At 45.8% G+C, this 18998-nt stretch overlaps 1 protein-coding gene across 1 annotated transcript; it reads left to right on the plus strand.

Moving 5' to 3' along the window:
* Positions 1–1338: 1338 nt before the first annotated feature.
* Positions 1339–18965, plus strand: mmrn2a (multimerin 2a). Its single transcript, XM_053436842.1, has 11 exons — positions 1339–1668; positions 8018–8140; positions 8375–8481; positions 9562–9642; positions 11836–12099; positions 14606–15003; positions 15126–15317; positions 15460–15924; positions 16108–16471; positions 17158–17676; positions 18022–18965. Exons 1-11 carry the CDS (start codon positions 1445–1447, stop codon positions 18420–18422), a joined length of 3138 nt encoding a protein of 1045 aa, XP_053292817.1. The 5' UTR covers positions 1339–1444; the 3' UTR covers positions 18423–18965.
* The last annotated feature ends 33 nt before the right edge of the window (positions 18966–18998 follow it).

Below are 18998 nucleotides of genomic sequence, written 5' to 3' on the forward strand. Positions count from 1 at the left end.
CTCCTTCACTGGATCATTTCCTCCTTTACTTCCAGCCCTCGTCCTCTTACAGTGATCATTGATTCATCTCGGCCTATGCACAGGACTGTTGAAATCTATTCATGTGATTGTGGGAATCTCGAAGACTGGTTCACGTGACGTGGTCACATGACCTGCCGGTAGGCAGGAAGTGTGTCACCCTGCACTTTCTCCTCTAATGTCTCTCTCTCTCTCTCTCTCTCTCTCTTAATTTCACACTCTCTCTCTCTCTCTCTCGTCGTCACACGTTTCTAATCTCTCCTCCACCTCCTCACAGCTCAGTAACAATCCTCGGAAATGACCCCCACCCACTGACCGACGAGCCCCCCCACTCCCCCGGTGGAAAAGCCCCTGGCTCTGTCGGCCTGGACAGGAACCGTCAGACCAACTCCCACCGACTCTCAGGCTTCACTAGAATCTGTTGATTCAGATTCTGGTAAAAGGTTTTGAATGGACACTACGCACATTTCTCTCAATCAAATCCAAAGACTGTAAATAAATAATGAACACAAATAACTCAGTATGAAGACGAAGACGTCAATTTGGAAAGACGAGGAGATTTCCGGGGCTTTTGTTGAGAAGGGCCGACGCTGTCCTCGTTCTCCAGGTCACAAACTTTAGTCTCTACAAAGTACAAGACCACACACGCACACACACACACACACACACACACACAAGGAGAAAGGAAGGAGGTTGTTCCTCCTGCAGGTCGGTGGACTTCCTGTCATCTTATCACTTCTCCAGGAACTGGATGACGACAGACAGAGAGAGAAAAGAAGGAGTGAAGAGGAGGAGGAGAAGAAACCATGAGAGAGAACCGCCCAGGCAATAAGTATTTGGACGGCTGGAAATTGTTTGTTCTTTATTTGCAGAGATTTAAAATAAAATAGTAGATTTTACATTAGATTTGTGTGGATCAGAAAAGAAAGAGCCTTTAACATATTTGCTCAATTCACCAATGAAGAAGCTACTGAGCTAGCAGCGGCTCTGAGAAGCTAACGAGGCAGCTTAAGAGACAAACTGCTTCTGTTTGTCTCTTGATTAGACTTTGGTGGTTTAAGGTCAAAGGTCAAGGTCACACTGGCTTCACTTAACATGATTTTTAATGTGATCACGACATCTGAAGAAAACTATGAAGGAATTTCGTCACTCAGACCAACAGATGAACTGTTTGAGGTAAACATTCTACTTTTACTATTTCCAAACCTACGCACTACTTTGACTTCTTCTCCCAATTGGATCAGATCAACAAGATTAGAAAAAAAAGACACACACACACACACACACACACACACACACACATACACACACCAGCAGCAGAGGAAACAGGGGGTGTGTCCTCCCTCTCTCTCTCCCTCTCCTCCAGCTGTTTATAAGCTGCTGGTGGTCGTGCGAGCCTCCACTCAGTGTGGTGGTCAGAGCAGACATGACAGCGGTGGGGGAGCTGCTGCTGGTGCTGGGTTTACTGGTGAGCGCTCACTGTGAGGTGAGGGCACGAGACCCTGAGGTGGAGGAGGAGGAGGAGCTGGGAGGAAGAGCAGGAGGAGGAGGGGGAGGAGGAATGAGAGTGGGGGGGTTCGGGACATTTCACCAGGAGGCCACGGAGACCCCCCCACTGGGAGAGAGAGGGAACCTACCAGCCCAAACTGGGTGAGTCCAGATACACACACCCTGAAATCAACGATTAATCATCAATTCACAGAAAACTAATTTACAATTCATTTGATAATCAGTAATTATGAAAGTTAAGTCATAATTAAGTCATAATTAATGACTTAAGTAAGTCTTCAGTTTACTAAATATGAACAATTGCAGATTTTCTTTGTCTTTTGCTTTAATGAATTAAATAGTTTGTGGTGTTGAACATTTTTATCGTTTCATGTCATCACGACAGACTTCAGGAAACTGTGCTGGATATTGTCCGATATGTTTTATAAATCAATGAATCAATGAATCAGGAAAATAGTTTGCAGAGATGAGGAAATAACCAGGAATCATAAGAATCATCTTGGTTAAAGATAAAGTTCTGTTCTGTGAAGTAAATGAAAATGAACTGAATAAAGGTGAACTTAAACTTTGGGTCTGAAAGTGAAGCCAATGCAGAAATGTCTGAAACCTGTATTGTGTGTAGTGACCAGCAGGGGGCGACTCCACTGGTTGTTTCTATTGATGTCTATGAGCAAATGACTCAACTTGTATCTTTATAACGTCAGTAAACATTTTCCTAAAATGGTTTAGGTCTCAATCTGTAGTTTCAAGTCTTCTTGAATACAGCTGATGCTCAGTCATTAAATTATGATAATTCAGAGTCAAATAGAAAATAAAGCACTGTGGGTATCGGTGTGATTGACAGCTGGCATCGCCAAATGGGAGCAGGTGGCAGGTGTAGGTGGGCGTGTCCTTGAGCTCTCAGTCAAGCTCCAACCCCCTGCTCCTCCACATATGGTTACTTAAAAATACAGAAATGGCGTTGAGCAAAATGTCAAATTCTTTGGAACATCAGCTCACAGACAGAAGGCTGACGTCTCGATGGTTTGATGTTGTGTCAAACTTATTTTTATTTTATTTTCTGAAGTTAAGTAGGATTTTTTATATTTGCGTTAGAACTTTAATTTTAGTGAAGGCTGGACATTTTCACGACAGGATCAAAGAGACGACGCCTACAGCCTCTGTGTGTGTGTGTGTGTGTGTGTGTGTGTGTGTGTGTGTGTGTGTGTTTGTGTGTGTGTGTTTGTGTCTGTGGGTGGGTGGGTGGTACCAGCCTGGGTGGTACCAGCTTATTATATTCAGGCTGGCAGTCAAAACATTTAAAAGTCCCTGTTTGGTACTTCTGTGCGCATTAGGCGTGACACGTGTGTGTGTGTGTGTGTGTGTGTGTGTGTGTGTGTGTGTGTGTGTGTGGTGTGTGCTTGTTGGTCTATCCTTGTGAGGACCTTCTGTTGGCTCCTCACGTCTTCTTAGAGCCGTTTGAGGGCCACACTCTGTTTTCGGATGAACGTCGGGTTCAGGTTGAGGTCACAGGGGTTAGCAGATAAACCTGAGGGGTCCTGACATGAGTAATGGACGAGAACAGAGGAAAAAACAAAACTCTGACATAAGATTATTATCATTAATAGAAAATGAACATCATGTGGTCGTCTGTACGTCACATGACATTTCTCCTGTAGCTTCACAAGCATTCTAACATTTGTAGTTTTTTAGCTACATATTTCAACATCTATTGGATGGTGTGTGAGGGTGTGTGGTGTGTGCTTGTTGGTCTATCCTTGTGAGGACCTTCTGTTGGCTCCTCACGTCTTCTTAGAGCCGTTTGAGGGCCACACTCTGTTTTCGGATGAACGTCGGGTTCAGGTTGAGGTCACAGGGGTCAGCAGATAAACCTGAGGGGTCCTGACATGAGTAATGGATGAGAACAGAGGAAAAAACAAAACTCTGACATAAGATTAATTATCATTAAAAGAAAGTGAACATCATGTGGTCGTTTGTATGTCACATGACATTTCTCCTGTAGCTTCACAAGCATTCTAACATTTGTAGTTTTCAGCTTAATATTTGAACATCTATTGGATGGTGTGTGTTTGTGTGTGTTAGTGTGTGTGTGTGTGTGTGTGTGTGTGTGTGTGTGTGTGTGTGTGTGTGTGTGTGCGTCCTCTGACCACACCTGCACATAGTTTCCTTTAAAGAACTCCAATCAATTAATCTTCATTATGTTCAGTCAACAGTTTCCTGCTCTGCTCCACTTATCTCCCCCATTTTATTCTGGAGGAGAGAAGTTCTCTCTTTAACTGTGTTTGGTTTAAGTGACTTAATGAAGCTGAGCAACATGAAGATTAACATCGATGATTAAACATTGATTAGATTTTTTTAGTTTAGGTTCATGTCCCATCTGCTAACATCTGGGTTTATGTGTTATACTGCATCTAGCCAGCAGAGGGCGATTAAGGTAATTCCACTTCATTATAAGGAGCTTTCATATCTTTTATCTTTATTTACAGTCGATTGGTTGTTTTGTGCCGCTTCGCATTTAAGGTCCTGGTTATACAAGATTACCGATATAAATCTGAATCAATAAATATCGATATATCTTCAAGTCGTATAGTTACAGATATGTAAAACCACTTTCACTCTGAAAGAGACACAAAAGCGTGTCTAATCGGAAACGTGGAGGTGATCAAATATTTCCTGCTGTAACAAGTTTCTTTTCATTAATCGTTGTATGATCTGATCTGTAGTTTGAGGTCTGGAGACGTGAGACGTGAGACGTGAGACGAGTCTCTCACTGAGTCACTGAGACTAAATAAGAGGATTAAAAGTCTCAGGGGACATTTTTATCGTGTACACTCACAGAGGCTCCATCGCTCTGACCCACATCCACACAAGAAACTGCTCATGACCTGCATGGTAAAATGATCCTGAGGGTTGTTAACAAAACAACCCTCCATTAGCTACACCCCCCCCCCCCCCCCCCCCCATACACACACACACACACACACACTCACACTGACCCCCTACCACACACACTTGAAACGCTGCAGTAATGACGGAGCTCTTTGTGCTGCAGGTTTTTCAGGGTTCCTCTGTTTTTATCTTTGGACGCTGAATGTTGATTGGAAACGGGGGCGGGGGGGTATTATATTTGGGGAGGGGCTGTTCAGGTCAGAGGTCAACAGGTAGTTAAGGTGGAGAACTTTATTCTTTGTGTCTTTGCAGGAACTTGAAGGAGAATTCTAGTCTTTTCACTTTTCATTTCTCCAGTGACAAATGTCTGACTTGGTCTTGAAGGTGGTTCAGGTGCATCAGGTCCGGTTTGACCAGTGAATCATCTGAAGGAACTGTCAATGTTAGCGTCTGAGAAGTGGCTCCAGTCCACGCTCTTATTTTGAAGGCAGGAGACGGATTGAGATCAAACTGCAGATAACGTGACCATGAAGGCATCGTCTGCTCGCTCAGCCGCTATCAGGAGGCAGCAGCTGGGAGATGAAAGCTCTGATGTGGATGAGACAGATTCAAAGACAAACTGAGGATTGTGCAGCTGGATCTAAAGAAGAACAGATAAGATCCTGTTTCTGAAGATGCTGGTGGGAGGTGAACGTTTCTGTGGGATGAGTCTGAATCTGAGAACGTTCCTGTTAATTTTGAGACTGTTTTCATTTCTCCTACGAGGGAAAAGCAACAAACTCAAAGTGAATCTCTGTGCGACACCTGAGTGAAGTTTTTATCTGATTGGATGGTGCAGGTTCATCTGAGCCGTGTAGACGCTGATATCTGAATGAATGAGTTTCTCCACCGGCTCATCATTCAGACTCAAACATCCTTCACGTCTCTCGGCCTGAGGCAGAAGCCCTGCGGACCTCAGCTGGTTTTTCACTCCGTCTCTCGGGACGAGTCAAGGTCTCGCTCTGAAAACACAACCGACTCTTTCTTGAAGCAGCCAAAGAGTGTCACTTCAAAACAGGCGTCTGAGGATGTTTGGCTCTGGAGGAGACGAGCTGTTTGAACAAAGTGACTGAATCAAAATCAAACCAAGTGACTGGATGTTTACGTTGGACAAGAGGAGACGAAAGAAAACAAACTGATTCGCCTATTCCACAAGGTTACGTGTCTTTAGTCTGGAAACAAAATCCAGTGGTGACATCCTGAGGTGTGTTCAATGTCACAACAATCAATTAAATAAAAAGAAAAACTGGAAACTCACTCTACTCTGACTCGTCTGAAGGATGTGTCTCAGGGGAATTATTAAGGATTTCTAGCTACCAGTCAACAGTCACAAAGACACATAAAACATCCACAAAGAGACAAAAAGAGACACAAAGCCTCCATAAAGACACATACAGACACAAAACAAACACAAAGATACACTAAAAGACACAGAGCAACCACAATGAGACACAAAAAGACACAAAACAACCACAAAGAGACACAAAACAACCACAAGGTGACGCAAAGGAACATTAAACAACCACAAAGACACACAATAAGACAGAGAACAACCACAAAGAGGCAAAAAGAGACCACTAAGAAACACACATTAGCTAAGTAGCAACACAAAAAGTTTAAACCATGTAGAAAATGAAAGACTGATGGAGGATTTGGAAACTGATCAGAATTTTAAATGTATGTGATTTATTTATTCTTCAAATATTTATCGCTTCTCTGGATTTATTAAACAAAGTCAATTCTCTAAAGGGGATTTCAAATGCATTCTGGGAAATACTGGCAAATCTCAACCTGGGGGAAATTAGAACCTATTCAGCACTAAGGGATTTCTGGAGTTAAACAGAATCTAATCACCACATCTGTGATCCAATGAAAACATCAGTTTCATTCTGTTCTATTGTTTGTGAGACGAGAGTTTTCTCTGTTTTCACTTCACTGGTTCAAACTTCTAATCCTCTGCGTTTCTCAGATAAACCGACGATGAGACACAGCTGAGGATTCTGTTGTCTGAGAAATGGAGCCACAGGACTTAGAGATTTTTTCCCCTCAGGCTAAACAAGGACAGAGAAATAATCTGCATCACATGAGGGAGAATCAAGAAGAGAAACAGAGGCAGGAGGAGCTGCTGCCCAGAGTTCTGTCTGACAGGTCAAATTAACCTGAAGCTTATAGGTTTATGGTCTGATGTTTTTAAACCTCCTGTGAAACTGGAGCGAAAGAGTGTTGAGTCTTCTGTCTCTCATGTGAAGAAGCAGCAGGAGGTTGCTCCAGGTCCGACTCGTTCACAACAACAGGAACATGTGGGGAACATCCAGGCGAGGGGCGGAGCCTGTAGAGCAGCAGGGGGCAGGACATGACGTGTAAATTCTGCTGTGGAAAGATTAGTGTTGTTGTTTACAGCTCATCCACACCGGCATCAGCCCTTCTCACCCAACTTTCTGGAATCTCCTCGTCTTTCCGAGTTGGCGTCTTCGTCTTCTTCATCCTGAGATATTTGTATTCTTCAAGTTTCACGTCTGTCATGTGTTAGAAACCTCATCAACATTGGTTGTCACATACAGAACCTCCATAACATGTCAGGAAAATATCGATGAATGTCACGTCTGCTCTTCCCCCTGTCATACAAAAAAATTAAGCTGAAATATTTTGGTAACAACATGCTATCTTGCTTTTTTAGCAGAGGTCATTTGGAGTCAGAGCCGGTGCAGCAGTGATCATGATGTGAAGTATGTGTGTGTGTGTGTCTGTGTGTGTGTGTGTGTGTGTGTGTTTGTGTGTTTGTGTGTGTGTGTTGTTCCTCCCCGCAGGAAGTGACAGTGTAGGAAATGACACATAGCTTTTCTGAGTCAGTGGAGTATTAGAAACAATAGATATGTTATCATCTCTCCGTATACACTTCTGACCACATCAGCAGGAAAAACACAAAAGAGGTGGAAACCTCGGGAAAGTTTCTGGTACATGAGTTAACGTGAGGTTCTACTTGTTACACACGAGGAAACGTGATCAGTTCCTGAGCATTGAGAGCGATGTGTCATTTTGATTGGTTAACGAGCAGCGAGTCTCTGGAGGAACAAGGCAAGGTCGTGGTTTGTATAAAGAGGCACAAACACACACAAATGATTAGGAAACACCAGAATGGAGCTGATGTGACAGAGTCGGCAGACAGGAAGTCACGGCACAAACATTATGGGAAACACACACATGCACACAAACACACGCACAGACTGTTGTTCATAGCAATGTCGGTTCCAGAGCAGATGTTACGGAGACATTAACACATAAACTTCTACGACAACACAAACAAACTAAAAGCAGTTAACTGTTCCTCCATGAACACACACACACACACACACACACACACACACACACACACACACACACACACACACACACACACACACACACACAGACTGTTGTTCACAACAACACAACAATAAACATGGAGCAGGTTTAGTTTTGTGCTGCTGTTAACTGTCCCTTTAAGATAACAGCTGGAGGTAAGTCAAGAAAAACCATTGTGCTTGACCTCTGACCTTTGTGTGTGTGCGTTTGTGTTGTGCAGGAACTGGTGTGCGTTTGTGCAGAAAAGTGTGGTAACAACGACTGTGGCGTGTGGAACAGAGAAGTACACCATCAAGTCTCAAAGTCCCTGTCCGAGCGGGATCCCCGACTGTCAGCTGGTCATGTGAGTATCTACACTGTGTGTGTGTGCGTGTGTGTGTGTCTGTGTGTGTGACAGAAATAAAAGTAAAAAAAAAGTAACTCAGTCCTGAGGTTTGGAGCCTCAACTACACTGAACCAGCTCTGTGTCGACATCTGCAGCTGAGATACAAGGATCACCAAATTACTATTAATCAGATCAAATCAGACAAACAATAAGTGTGTGTGTGTGCATCTGTGTGTGTGTGTGTCCATGCAGGTACAAGCTGTCCACCCGACCTCTCTACACACAGAAGCAGAAGGTCATCACCGCTCTGCAGTGGCGTTGCTGTCCGGGACACGTCGGACACAACTGTGAGGAGACAAGTGAGTGAGCTCAGCAGCAGCATCGCTGTCTTAAATCGACTGATGGTTGATACATGAACTCTTCCCTCATATTGTTTGATTCTATTTCCTCTGGACTGAAAGCAAATAAGTAACGGCTGCTCAAACCACGTAAACCAGTTTGAAAAATCTTAATTTAAATTTAGGTCCCGTTGAAAATGTCGGCAGCTGCAGTGCACTGAGTAAAATATGATGAAAAACAGGAAATGTCAGGAAAAGACATATTAAATTTCCTCATGAAGTTCAACACAAGGAAAGAAAGGATCCTCTTCACTGTAGTTTAGTGTCTCAGTGAGATTCTGAATAAAAGCCCCCCCCCCCCCCCCCCCCCTCGTCCACTCGGCTCTGTTTTCTCTGCTGGAGTCTATTTTTAAATGTTCACTGAGAAAAACAGTTTCACTTTGTGTCAGTCAGGAGCTTAACTTAGTCCAGATTTTCTTTGTGTGTGTGTGGGTTGGTGGGGGGGGGGGGGGGTACCAGATTTCTGAAGGAGGTCGTCCTCTCCTGTTCTCTTCTCAGTCTTTTCTTTTTGTTTTATTCTGAAACTCAATATCAATCAAAGGAAATTTGTCCCGTGTTAGAACGTCCACTCGCTCACTGTGGATTTCCCAGACATTTCCTTAGGGCGCTGCAGGAAAAGTTCCAGAAAATGTCCAGAGACCATGACTGAGACATTTGTGTTCTCACATACAGAACCTCCAGATCATTTCAGGAACATTTCAGGAACCTATCTGGATTCAGTGCAGGTCTGAAAACAGCTTGAGAGGTTAGAAGCTCTTCGCTGCAGCTCTCACTCTGCTTCCAGTTTGTCACAGAACAGATGAATGTGAATGAATCAGACTCATCTGGAGCACAGAGCAGGGAACAACATCAAGAGGAACTATTAGAAATGAATCATCACTTCTGAGCCCTCATCTTCATCTTCGTCATCCCATCTGTACTTCTCTCTTGACTTTTTAATTATGCAACGTGCTACAAATTGTCTTCATGTCAGAAACAGGCTCATACAGATTAATAAATGTGTTTCCAGTCTGTTTGAGTTGTTGTGTGTTTCTCTGACAGTCCCTGAGGCTCTGCTGGATTCTGGAGGCTCGGGTCCGACCGGAGAATCTGAAACAGAGAGAGTCGAGCTCCACGCTCCAGGTAAGACGCCGCTTCTCTCACACAAGCACAGAAACGTGAAAGGTCCCAGGAACTAAAACTAAAGTGAGAGTAGAACCAACAGCAGTTCTCCTGCTCACAGTCGTCAGATCGTTCTCTCCCAACATCGTGTCGTGGATTTGGTCTCAGTGTCTTCTGTCTCTTCACCTGATCCCAGACTGTTGAGACCAGTTCGTCTGAGAGAATCTGGGATCGAAGAGTCTGAGGAAACTTTCACACCTTGTTTGGTTCTGACCCTGAACTTAAATATCAGGTTTGAAAGGTTCTTCAGGCGAGAGTCCAGACCAACGCACCAGAACTTAGTCTGACCAAAACAGGAGGTCTGGGTCAGACTGAAACTAAATTCCTATATTTTAGTCAGAACCAAAGTTTGTTATGTGTCCCCCCCCCCCCCACACACACACACACGCACACCCTCTCTCTGTCAGGGCGCTCTGACTCACACTTTGCCTCTTTAACAAAGTGAGGAAACAGTGAAGTGCAGAGCGACACTTGGCCTTGATAAACCTCCAGCTCGGGTCAGGAGAAGGTTCCACTGCCTCCTCCACCTCCACCTCCTCCTCCACCCTCCTGCCTCCGGGGAAGAGGGTGTGGGCCAGCCGCTCTACCCCTCCGCCGACCTACCTCCCACATCCTCTGACCTGTAAACACACAGTGACTCACACAATGAAGGGGTACCTTGGCGCGCTGATGGAGGTTTGTTATCAGACTGTACAGAGGTCAGAGGTCACATCAGCCTGAGAATAAATGGAACGAATGTGACCTGATGAAGTTAAGGAAGAGAGAGAGGGTGAGGAGGCTGAGTGGGTTTGTTTGTTTTTACTGCAGCGCTGCACAGGTGGGCGGGGGCAGTGGTTCCTGTCCACGGTCACCCAGGTTGATGAACAGATGAAAAACCATATGTACCTCACTTTGTTGTACTTGTAGTACTGCAGGATATTTGCAGTTAACATGAATATTTATACAACATGTGGCAGAGAAAACTTCTGAAAACTCTGAAGTTCAAAACAGTCACTGTTTTGGGGAAAAACATCTGACTAGAATAAACCTTTGGCCTGCAGGGGCTCGATTTAACAAAGAAAGCGTAGAGGCAACACATACACACACACACACACACACACACACACACACACACAAACACACCTCACATACACACACACACACACACACACAAACACATCTCACACACACACACACGCTCTCCCACCACGCCTCTGATTGAACCGACTTCCTGTGCGGCTGAAGTCGATGTAATTAAATCACTGGGCTGCAAAAACACAATAACAGGAACCTGCTGATCCAGAGGTGAGTCATCATCTCTGCTGCACATTACAACTTTATAACTTTAAAACCTGATCTCACATCAGATTCTGCAGGTGATTGTGTCACCGTGTCCACCCACTGAACAAGGAGGAGGATATTTCCCAGGAAACCAGTCTGTGGAGCTCATACATCCACTAAGGACAAATTGTCCCTTAAATTCAACCTGCACCAGATTTCACACAGATTTCCGTCTCTGGATATGTCTGAAGGTTTGTCCTGGACTCTGCAGGACGACGAACTCAAAGTTCAACAATGACGTCAGTTGAGAAATCCCAAAATACATCGACCCACCGTCTCCCTCGCTACCTGTCTGCCTGACGTCCTGTTGATCTATCGCTTCCTCCGTTTAATTTAACGATGCTTTAAAGGTCGATGTTGTTTTTACTGTTTATTGTGGGAAAACATGAATGTTTGAGTATAAACTGTAAATAAAGATGGACGATGAGTCTCCACTTCCTCACACTGCACAAACATGAAGCCAAAATATCCCCGAGGACACAAACACTGGCATCTGGTGAAGATATAACTGGACCAATCATTCTCAGCCTCTTTTTATATCAGCAAATAATGAATTCAAACCAAAACTGATCAGAAACACGAACACTTGAGGAACATCAGTGAGATTTGTTTTGTTTGGTCCATGTCCCGGCCACCAGGGGGTGGTCCAGATGTTTTGGCTTCACTTTAAGAAGCTCTGATGTCGTCCATCGTTATCAGTATTTTTTGGAAACATATCCAATGGATGTTGAGATGCTTCAGTCTGAACCCCAGAGGAGCACTGAACGCTACACAGCTTCAAACAATCCTTTCTTCTTCTTCTTTTGAATCATGTTGTTTCCTCGTGTGTTTCAGACGTGCCGCTCCAGCTCGGCGACCCGAACCGCGAACAGAACGACCACCAGGCTTCTCTCGCCGAGCTGCACGACGCCAGCAACACAGACAACCAACCCAACACCACGCACACTCCACTGGAGCTAGGCCACGCCCACAACACCCATCACACGTCACACCACGACGAAAACACGTACGACCACCGACACCAAGATGAGCGACATCAGAATCATCACCAACACAACCAACATCACCAGCATCACCAAGAGCAGCAGCACTTTCCTGGTGAGTTCCCCCATTTATTACACAATCATTGTGTGTGTGTGTGTGTGTGTGTGTGTGTGTGTGTGTGTGTTGGCGTCATCATGTTTATAATCTTGATGTCTCATTCACATCCTATGAGGGAACACACATACACACACACAATGTATGAGAGACTGAAGAAAGAGAGGATTTCCTGTGGAGGAAGTGTGTATATATACGTGTGTGTGGGTGTGTGTGTGTTTGCACTTTAAAATGATGCTGACCCTATATTATACCTCTTGTGTCAGCGGACCCTCATGTGCGTGACATCACTTCCTGTGCGGAGCCTCGCTCTGTTTCCCACAGTTCTCTGTTCTCTCTGACCTTTGACCTCCCTGACCATCATTGTGACGTCTTCATTAAAAGAACATTTTGTTATTTTATTTATGACTTTATCTGATCTGCTTTTGCCAAATTCTCCCAGAAATATTCATTTACACGCTAAGAGGCTCAAGAGTTAAAGTTCTCCTTCGCTACGATGAATTTACGTTGATATGATTCAGGAAAGGATGAGTATGAGATCACTGAGGATCTCCTGACAGGTAAACAAACCGCGAATGATCGATTACACGACATTTTACCAGAGAGCCGACAGGAAAAGAATGTAAACTTGTAAAGAACTTTATAACTTCATGACATCATAAAGCGGGTCGTTTCAAAAAAAGAAAAGTTGGGTGGTTAAACGTTGAACTCAGTGTTTCTGTCCAGATCTTTGACACAAAGAGACGTTGTGAGCAGGTTCTGTTTCTTCATCTCTGGTTCCCCATGTGTCCGGTTCCCCCTCGAGCCTCATTAAAGTGTCGTCTCACCTTTTAATTGTGACTTTTACGACAGAACAAACAGAAGCGCGGTTGTGTAACAGACGTTGTTTTGTCCGAAAACAGGAAGTGGACTCAGAGCGACACTGTAAATCAGAGATTCATTAGAACGCTACCAGCTGACAGGGGTGTTTGATTTCAACCCCCCCCGCAACTGGAGTCAGAGGTGACCTGAAACTTCCTGTCGCAATGGGGCATCACTGTACGGTGACCTCTGACCTCTCAGGGTCCCGCAGCATGTGGGAACAGAGAGTTTGGTTTGTCGTAATGAAAACAGGTTGTGATGAAAGAGGCTGAGATCACTGTGTGTGTGTCTGTGCATATGTGTGTGTGTGCGTGCATCTGGACTGTGTCTCTGACAGTAGTGACCTGAGGCAAACACACACTGGTTTGTTTTTCCTGTATCTGTGAGGACCCTCGATGGCATCACACATTCCTTTACCTCCGACCTGAGACTGAAACTGAAAGTCCTTCAAATGCCTCTTTGAAGTAATAATACACTTTCCTTACTTTTTAGAAAAAACTGCAAACTATCTTATAAATAATATGTCCCAAAAAAAGTGTCCAACTTCAGAATAAATCCGCCACAAAAACACCATACAGGTTTCCTCAACAATTTCCAGGTGTAGATTGTTAATAAAAGCAGACTTAAACTCCAAATATATAAAACATAAATTCTTCTAGTTTTCTAGTTTTTATTTCAATTCAGTTCAAACAATGGAATATGACATTACATTTAAGGAAGTGTAAATCCAAAGAAATATATTTCATGCTTCACCCGCCAAGATGTGATGGAAACGTGCTACAGTGAACTGATCTGGATTCAAACGTCAGCTTCACCTCGGGATCAGTGAGAAGATGAATCATGAAACGTAAGAAGCTTGATTCCAGCCTCAGAAATAACAACACACGGGATCAGACGCTCTGTGCATGAGGACGGGCGGCGTCCTGTGCTCGCTGTGTTTTCCTGGCTTCGCTCTCTCAGTCTCTTCTGGAGCAACAGGAACAAACTGTGAAATCTCATCTAATCTCCTGGAAACACTCGTATCGTGTCCTCTCGTCTCCTCGGCCGCCCGCTGTGCGTCAGCGGCATCGGCCGTGCTTTCAGAGGCAGAGCGCCCACAGGATGGAAACAGCAGTCGAGACTTTTCTGTTTCCCTGCTGGACTGTTTTCCAGGCGGAGCGGCTGTGCTGGTTTTTATAATCCAGTTTGGAAACAGCTCCATTTTAGAACAAGAACAACCAACTGCAGGTCCCCGAAGGGTCGTGATTCATCAGGGACGGGTTTTTCTGAGCCTTGTGTGTTTGTAGCCCGGAGCAGAGAGTGTGTGTGGGTGTGAGAAGCTTTTTGTGATCGTGTCCTAAATAACTTCAGTGACTTTCTGTCCTTTTCCAACTTAAAGAGCAGTTCAAGTCTCATATGAGTTCACTGTGACCTTTGACCTTTGATATCAGTTCATCTTTGAGTCCAAGTCAACACAACAACAACAACACAATTTGAAGAAATGTCCTCAAGAGGTTTTGAAGATTTCGTGTTCACAAGAACTGAATGGACCCAACAACTTAATTCCTCCTGCCACTGGGTGTCGCCGTTGCAGAGACATACAACTTTTAAAACTGTTAATATTTATGTTTAATCTAAAATGATGTTGCCTCCCTCCCGTACCCAGAAGCCCCTGCTGCCCTTCCCCTTCCCCACATGATGGCGCTGGTCATGTCCCAGCTGCAGCCGCTCCTGCAGGGCTTCAACCGCTCGCTGGAGCACCTGAGCCGACAGGTGGGGGACCTGGCCCGAGACGTGGCCCAGCTGAAGAGCAGCCAGCAGGGGGCGGAGCTGCGGGCGGGGGTCCTGGAGGAGCCCAGGCATGACGAGGCGGCGGACGAGCGCCTGGAGGCAAAGCTGGACGAGGTTTCTGAGCACATCAGGGAGGTTCGGGATCAGCTGGCCGGTCAGCGGGCGGACATGGAGAACAGGCTGCACTCCCAGCATGCAATGCTGCACTACAACCTCACCTGCTTTAAGACGGACATCGACTTGAAGCTGAAACGCCACCAGAAGATGCTGCAGGTCGGTGGACGTCAGAGACAAATAATAATAACTATTATTATTGTAATGATCATAAAATGAAGACTTAAGTGGTTCATGTATTTAACTACATCTCAGCCGTTGACCTGTGTCTCTGATCTCAGGTCAGCCTGCAGGCGATGAACGCCACGCTGTCGGAGCTGAAGGTCGACCAGGATCAGATCCCAGAGAGGCCGCTGGACGATCAGCTCCCTCGTCCCTCCCTGGAACCCCCCCAACCGCCGCCATCAGACTCCTCCTCTCTGTGGAAGGCCATCGAGCAACTGGACGACATGGTGGTCAACAACACGGTGAAGGTGGGTCTTCTGTGTCAATTCTGTAAATAAAGATGGAGCAAAGGGCCTTGATCACCCCCTGGTGGCTGGCTTCAGTATAGCTCATAAACTAATGTAACTTAAAGAAAAAGTTAAAATGCCATAAATTCCTCATCGCGTGCAGGTGACAGGGCTGATGGAGGACGTGGACGTGACCTCGGGGAGCGTCCAGCGGCTGAGGCTGGACTTCACGCGGCTGGAGAAGCTGATCAACCAGACGGCACGAAAAACTCAGATCCTGTTCATGGAGACGGGGCTGGAGGTGGACGCGGCCAAGGTGGGGGTGCTGAGGCGGGTGGAGGAGCTGGCGGCGAACGTGACCAAGCAGGGTAACCAGCATCAGGAAGTGGAATCGGACATAGACGACCTGTACAAAGCAATCAACCAGATCCAGTCAGCAGGAATCTGCGACTGCAACGCGCTGACAGCCGCCGTGGCTCGGCTGGAGCGGAGCGTGGCCAACGTGACGGCGCTGGCTAACGAGAACAAAATGGCTCTGGACGAGAACAACGAGGGAGTGGTGATGCAGTGGGGCGGGGCCAGCAACTGGGAGCCGGCGGTGGCAGCAATTCAACATGACCTCCAACAGGTAGGAAAAATAAACAAAAACACAAAATCTCTTACACACACACACACACTGTTGGAGAAAGTGCAGACGTGTCGTTGAGCGCAGCCGAGAGCCAGAGAGCAGAGACTTCACAGAGTTCTGAGAAATGGACGAACGCACTGAGACAATAAGAAAAAAAAAGTCTTTTAATTGAATGTCCTGCAGGTGAAGGAGTCTCTGGTCTCGGAGGAGAGCAGGACCAGGACTCTGGACGACACCCTGACCCAGATGAACAGTTCGCTGACGGACGTCCAGGCCGAGGTCAGCGGTCTGAAGGAGCAGGAAAAGAAGCTGAAGGAGTCGATGCACCATCTGTCGAGCTCCTTCAACTCTCTGCTCAAAGACGCCATTCGACACAGCGACGTGCTGGAGCTGCTGCTGGGGGAGGAGGTGCTAGAGTTCCTGGAGTGGCCCCTCCAGGACCAGGATGCCAACTCCATCCCGGCCCTGAGGAATCAGCTGAGGCTCATGCAGGAGGAGCTGAGCAGTCACAACCTGAGCATCACGTCGCTGCTCGGCGGCTGGACAGGTACGAACTGGTTCTTGAGTTTCGCTGATGGACACAACATTGCAGGATTCACGAGGGGCCTCGAGGTCCATGTGTCCCCAGCAACAAAAATACTGACTTTGCAAAAAACACACTAGAGACATTTCTTACTAATATTTACTGTTAGTATCATAAATACCACTGTAAAAAGGTCTAACAGCAAAAGTTCCCAACACACACTTTCATTATTTATAAGAATAAACTTAATCAAATTTAAATTGACCATCTCATGGTTGCATCCAACTCGTTAGCAGCACCTAGTGGTAATTGTGTGAAACTACAACAACTAGCCGCAAACCTTCACCAACTCTAGTTTTATTTTAAATTTTTTCTTGATTAATTTAGTATTTATTTATCAGTAATAAATAGTAATTGAATAAACCTTTTGTTAATGTAATAAAGTGAACTCTGATGCTAACCTGATTAACTGATGCTGCTGTGTACAAGTTAACGAATCAAATTAATTTTAATAATTATTTGTTAAATAATAATTAACAAACAATGATAATATAAAACACCTAAAAACTATTATTCCACATTATTAATGTTTGTGAGGTTTTTCCAGTCCGAATGATAAAACATAATGACCTCACCAGCGCCCCCTGCTGGTTGTCCCATCATGACCCGAGATGATCAACTTTTTCCTCTTCTTCTCCTTCTGTTCCCAGGAGGTGGAGAGGAGGTGCCGTCTGCTGACCAGCCCTCCTCCTCACACCTTCCCCCCGACCACTGGCCTCTTGGTGACATGAGGAGGAACGACGCTGGAGAAGCAGCCAGGGAGCGACAGCTTCTCCTCCAACCCGTTGGGAGGCGTCCGGAGCTGGGAGGAGACGGCAGCGATCTGTGGAACCTGGAGAAAACGGTGGAGGAGCTGGACCTGAAGGTGCAGCAGTTGGAGGAGAAACCCTGTTCCTGCCCCATCACCTCCACCCAGAGGGAGGTGCAACCCGGGGGTGAGGACGCCAAGCTGCAGGCGGAGGTGACGTGGCTGAAGAGAGGCCTGGAGGAGCACCTCAGGGTGTTCAAGAACGTGTTCAGCAACGCAGACGTGCTGGTGGGATCCGAGGCCACGCTGGAGCTCGACAAACTGCTGCAGCTCGTGAAGAACCGAGACGAGAAGAAAGAGAACAGGAAGAAAGGGGGAAGAAGAAAGGAGGGATCAGGAAGAAACAAGAGGGATTCATCAGGTGAGGGAGGAGTCTTACTTTCTATATGAGGTTTGGTTTTCTCTATAACCTGCATTCTCTCAATTGACCAGCAGAGGGACACTGGTTACTGGTTTCTATCAAAATCAATAAGTTAACGTCCACATGCACCTATTGAACGGTACCAGCTGTCAATCATACTTTAGTATCCAGGCCACAGGGTTAGATGTCACTCCAGTGGAGTCGCCCTCAACTGGTCAATCCAGAGAACACGGGTTTCTGGTACTTTACCATCGGCTTCACTCCCCGGACGCAGAGTCTACATCAATAACTTTTGGGGTTGAACACTGAACCTGTTAGAATGAGTGGTTTGAACTTTGTGTTCAGGAGTTCCTGTGCTGTCCGACCAATCAGAAGACTCCCTGATGTTTGTGGGTGGATCTCCCTTGAGCCTCGCTGACAGCGTCATCACATTCGATGCGTCTCTGAACCGGGGTCAGTTTGACCCGGACGCCGGCACCTTCACGGCTCCAGTGGGCGGGCTCTACCTGTTCATCCTCACCTTAGACCTGAGGCCTGGCCCCGCCCACGTGGTCCTGCGGAGGGCGTCGGGCGGAGCTCCGGCGTCTCTACACCGACGGGCGGTGGCAGAGGCGGGGCCTGCTACGGGTGTGAGCCTCCTGCTGCTGAGGGAGGGGGAGGAGGTGAGGCTGGAACTGAGGGGAGGAGCGTGGGCGGAGTCAAAGGACAATGTGTTCACTGGGTTGCTGCTCCAAAGGACCACCTGAGGGCGCTGTGGTGCATTCAGATAACTGCTGGTGGACAATGAGAAAAACATTTTGTTCGGTGTTTCCTGATGGTTACGCTTCACTCTGATTGGCTGATTTGCTGCAGACGCTCACTTCTACCAGAGGTTCTAACAAGTGACGTCAGATCAGCTGCTTCTCTCTGAGGAGAAAAAAACACTCGTGACTACGTCAGCGTCTGGAAAACTGAGCTGAGCTTCATTTATCAGAGAGGAATTCTGCTCTGAAATCTACGTCATGAAGTTTTGTTGAATCCCTTCTTAAGAAAAATATAGTTTTTTTTTTTTTTTTTTAAAAAGGGAATTTATATTTTAACATATTTTACATGAGAAAAAACATATGTTGTGTAAAGTCACGAGTGTGTGATGTTTGTAAAGTGCCAATATTATTCTGTAAAAACACACAGAGCAGTATATATTTATATAAACCAACAGCTGAGCCGGATTTGTGTGGAGATGAGATGAAAATGGTGTTTTCACAATGAAAAGATGTGTCACAAAATAAAAAAGTTTTATCTACAAACGAGTCTTTGATGTCACAAAGTACTGTGTGTGTGAA

Source organism: Pleuronectes platessa, chromosome 12 (genome assembly GCF_947347685.1).
Source record: "Pleuronectes platessa chromosome 12, fPlePla1.1, whole genome shotgun sequence".
Lineage (NCBI taxonomy): Eukaryota > Metazoa > Chordata > Actinopteri > Pleuronectiformes > Pleuronectidae > Pleuronectes > Pleuronectes platessa.

What these genes read in the sequence shown, in the direction of transcription:
- mmrn2a (XM_053436842.1), top strand. Translation starts at nt 1,445, where the DNA reads ATGACAGCGGTGGGGGAGCTGCTGCTGGTGCTGGGTTTACTGGTGAGC. An exon ending in AGAGCAGCAGCACTTTCCTG is followed by an intron (nt 12,100 to 14,605) that starts GTGAGTTCCCCC and finishes TCCCGTACCCAG; the next exon opens with AAGCCCCTGCTGCCCTTCCC. An exon ending in GCCACCAGAAGATGCTGCAG is followed by an intron (nt 15,004 to 15,125) that starts GTCGGTGGACGT and finishes CTCTGATCTCAG; the next exon opens with GTCAGCCTGCAGGCGATGAA.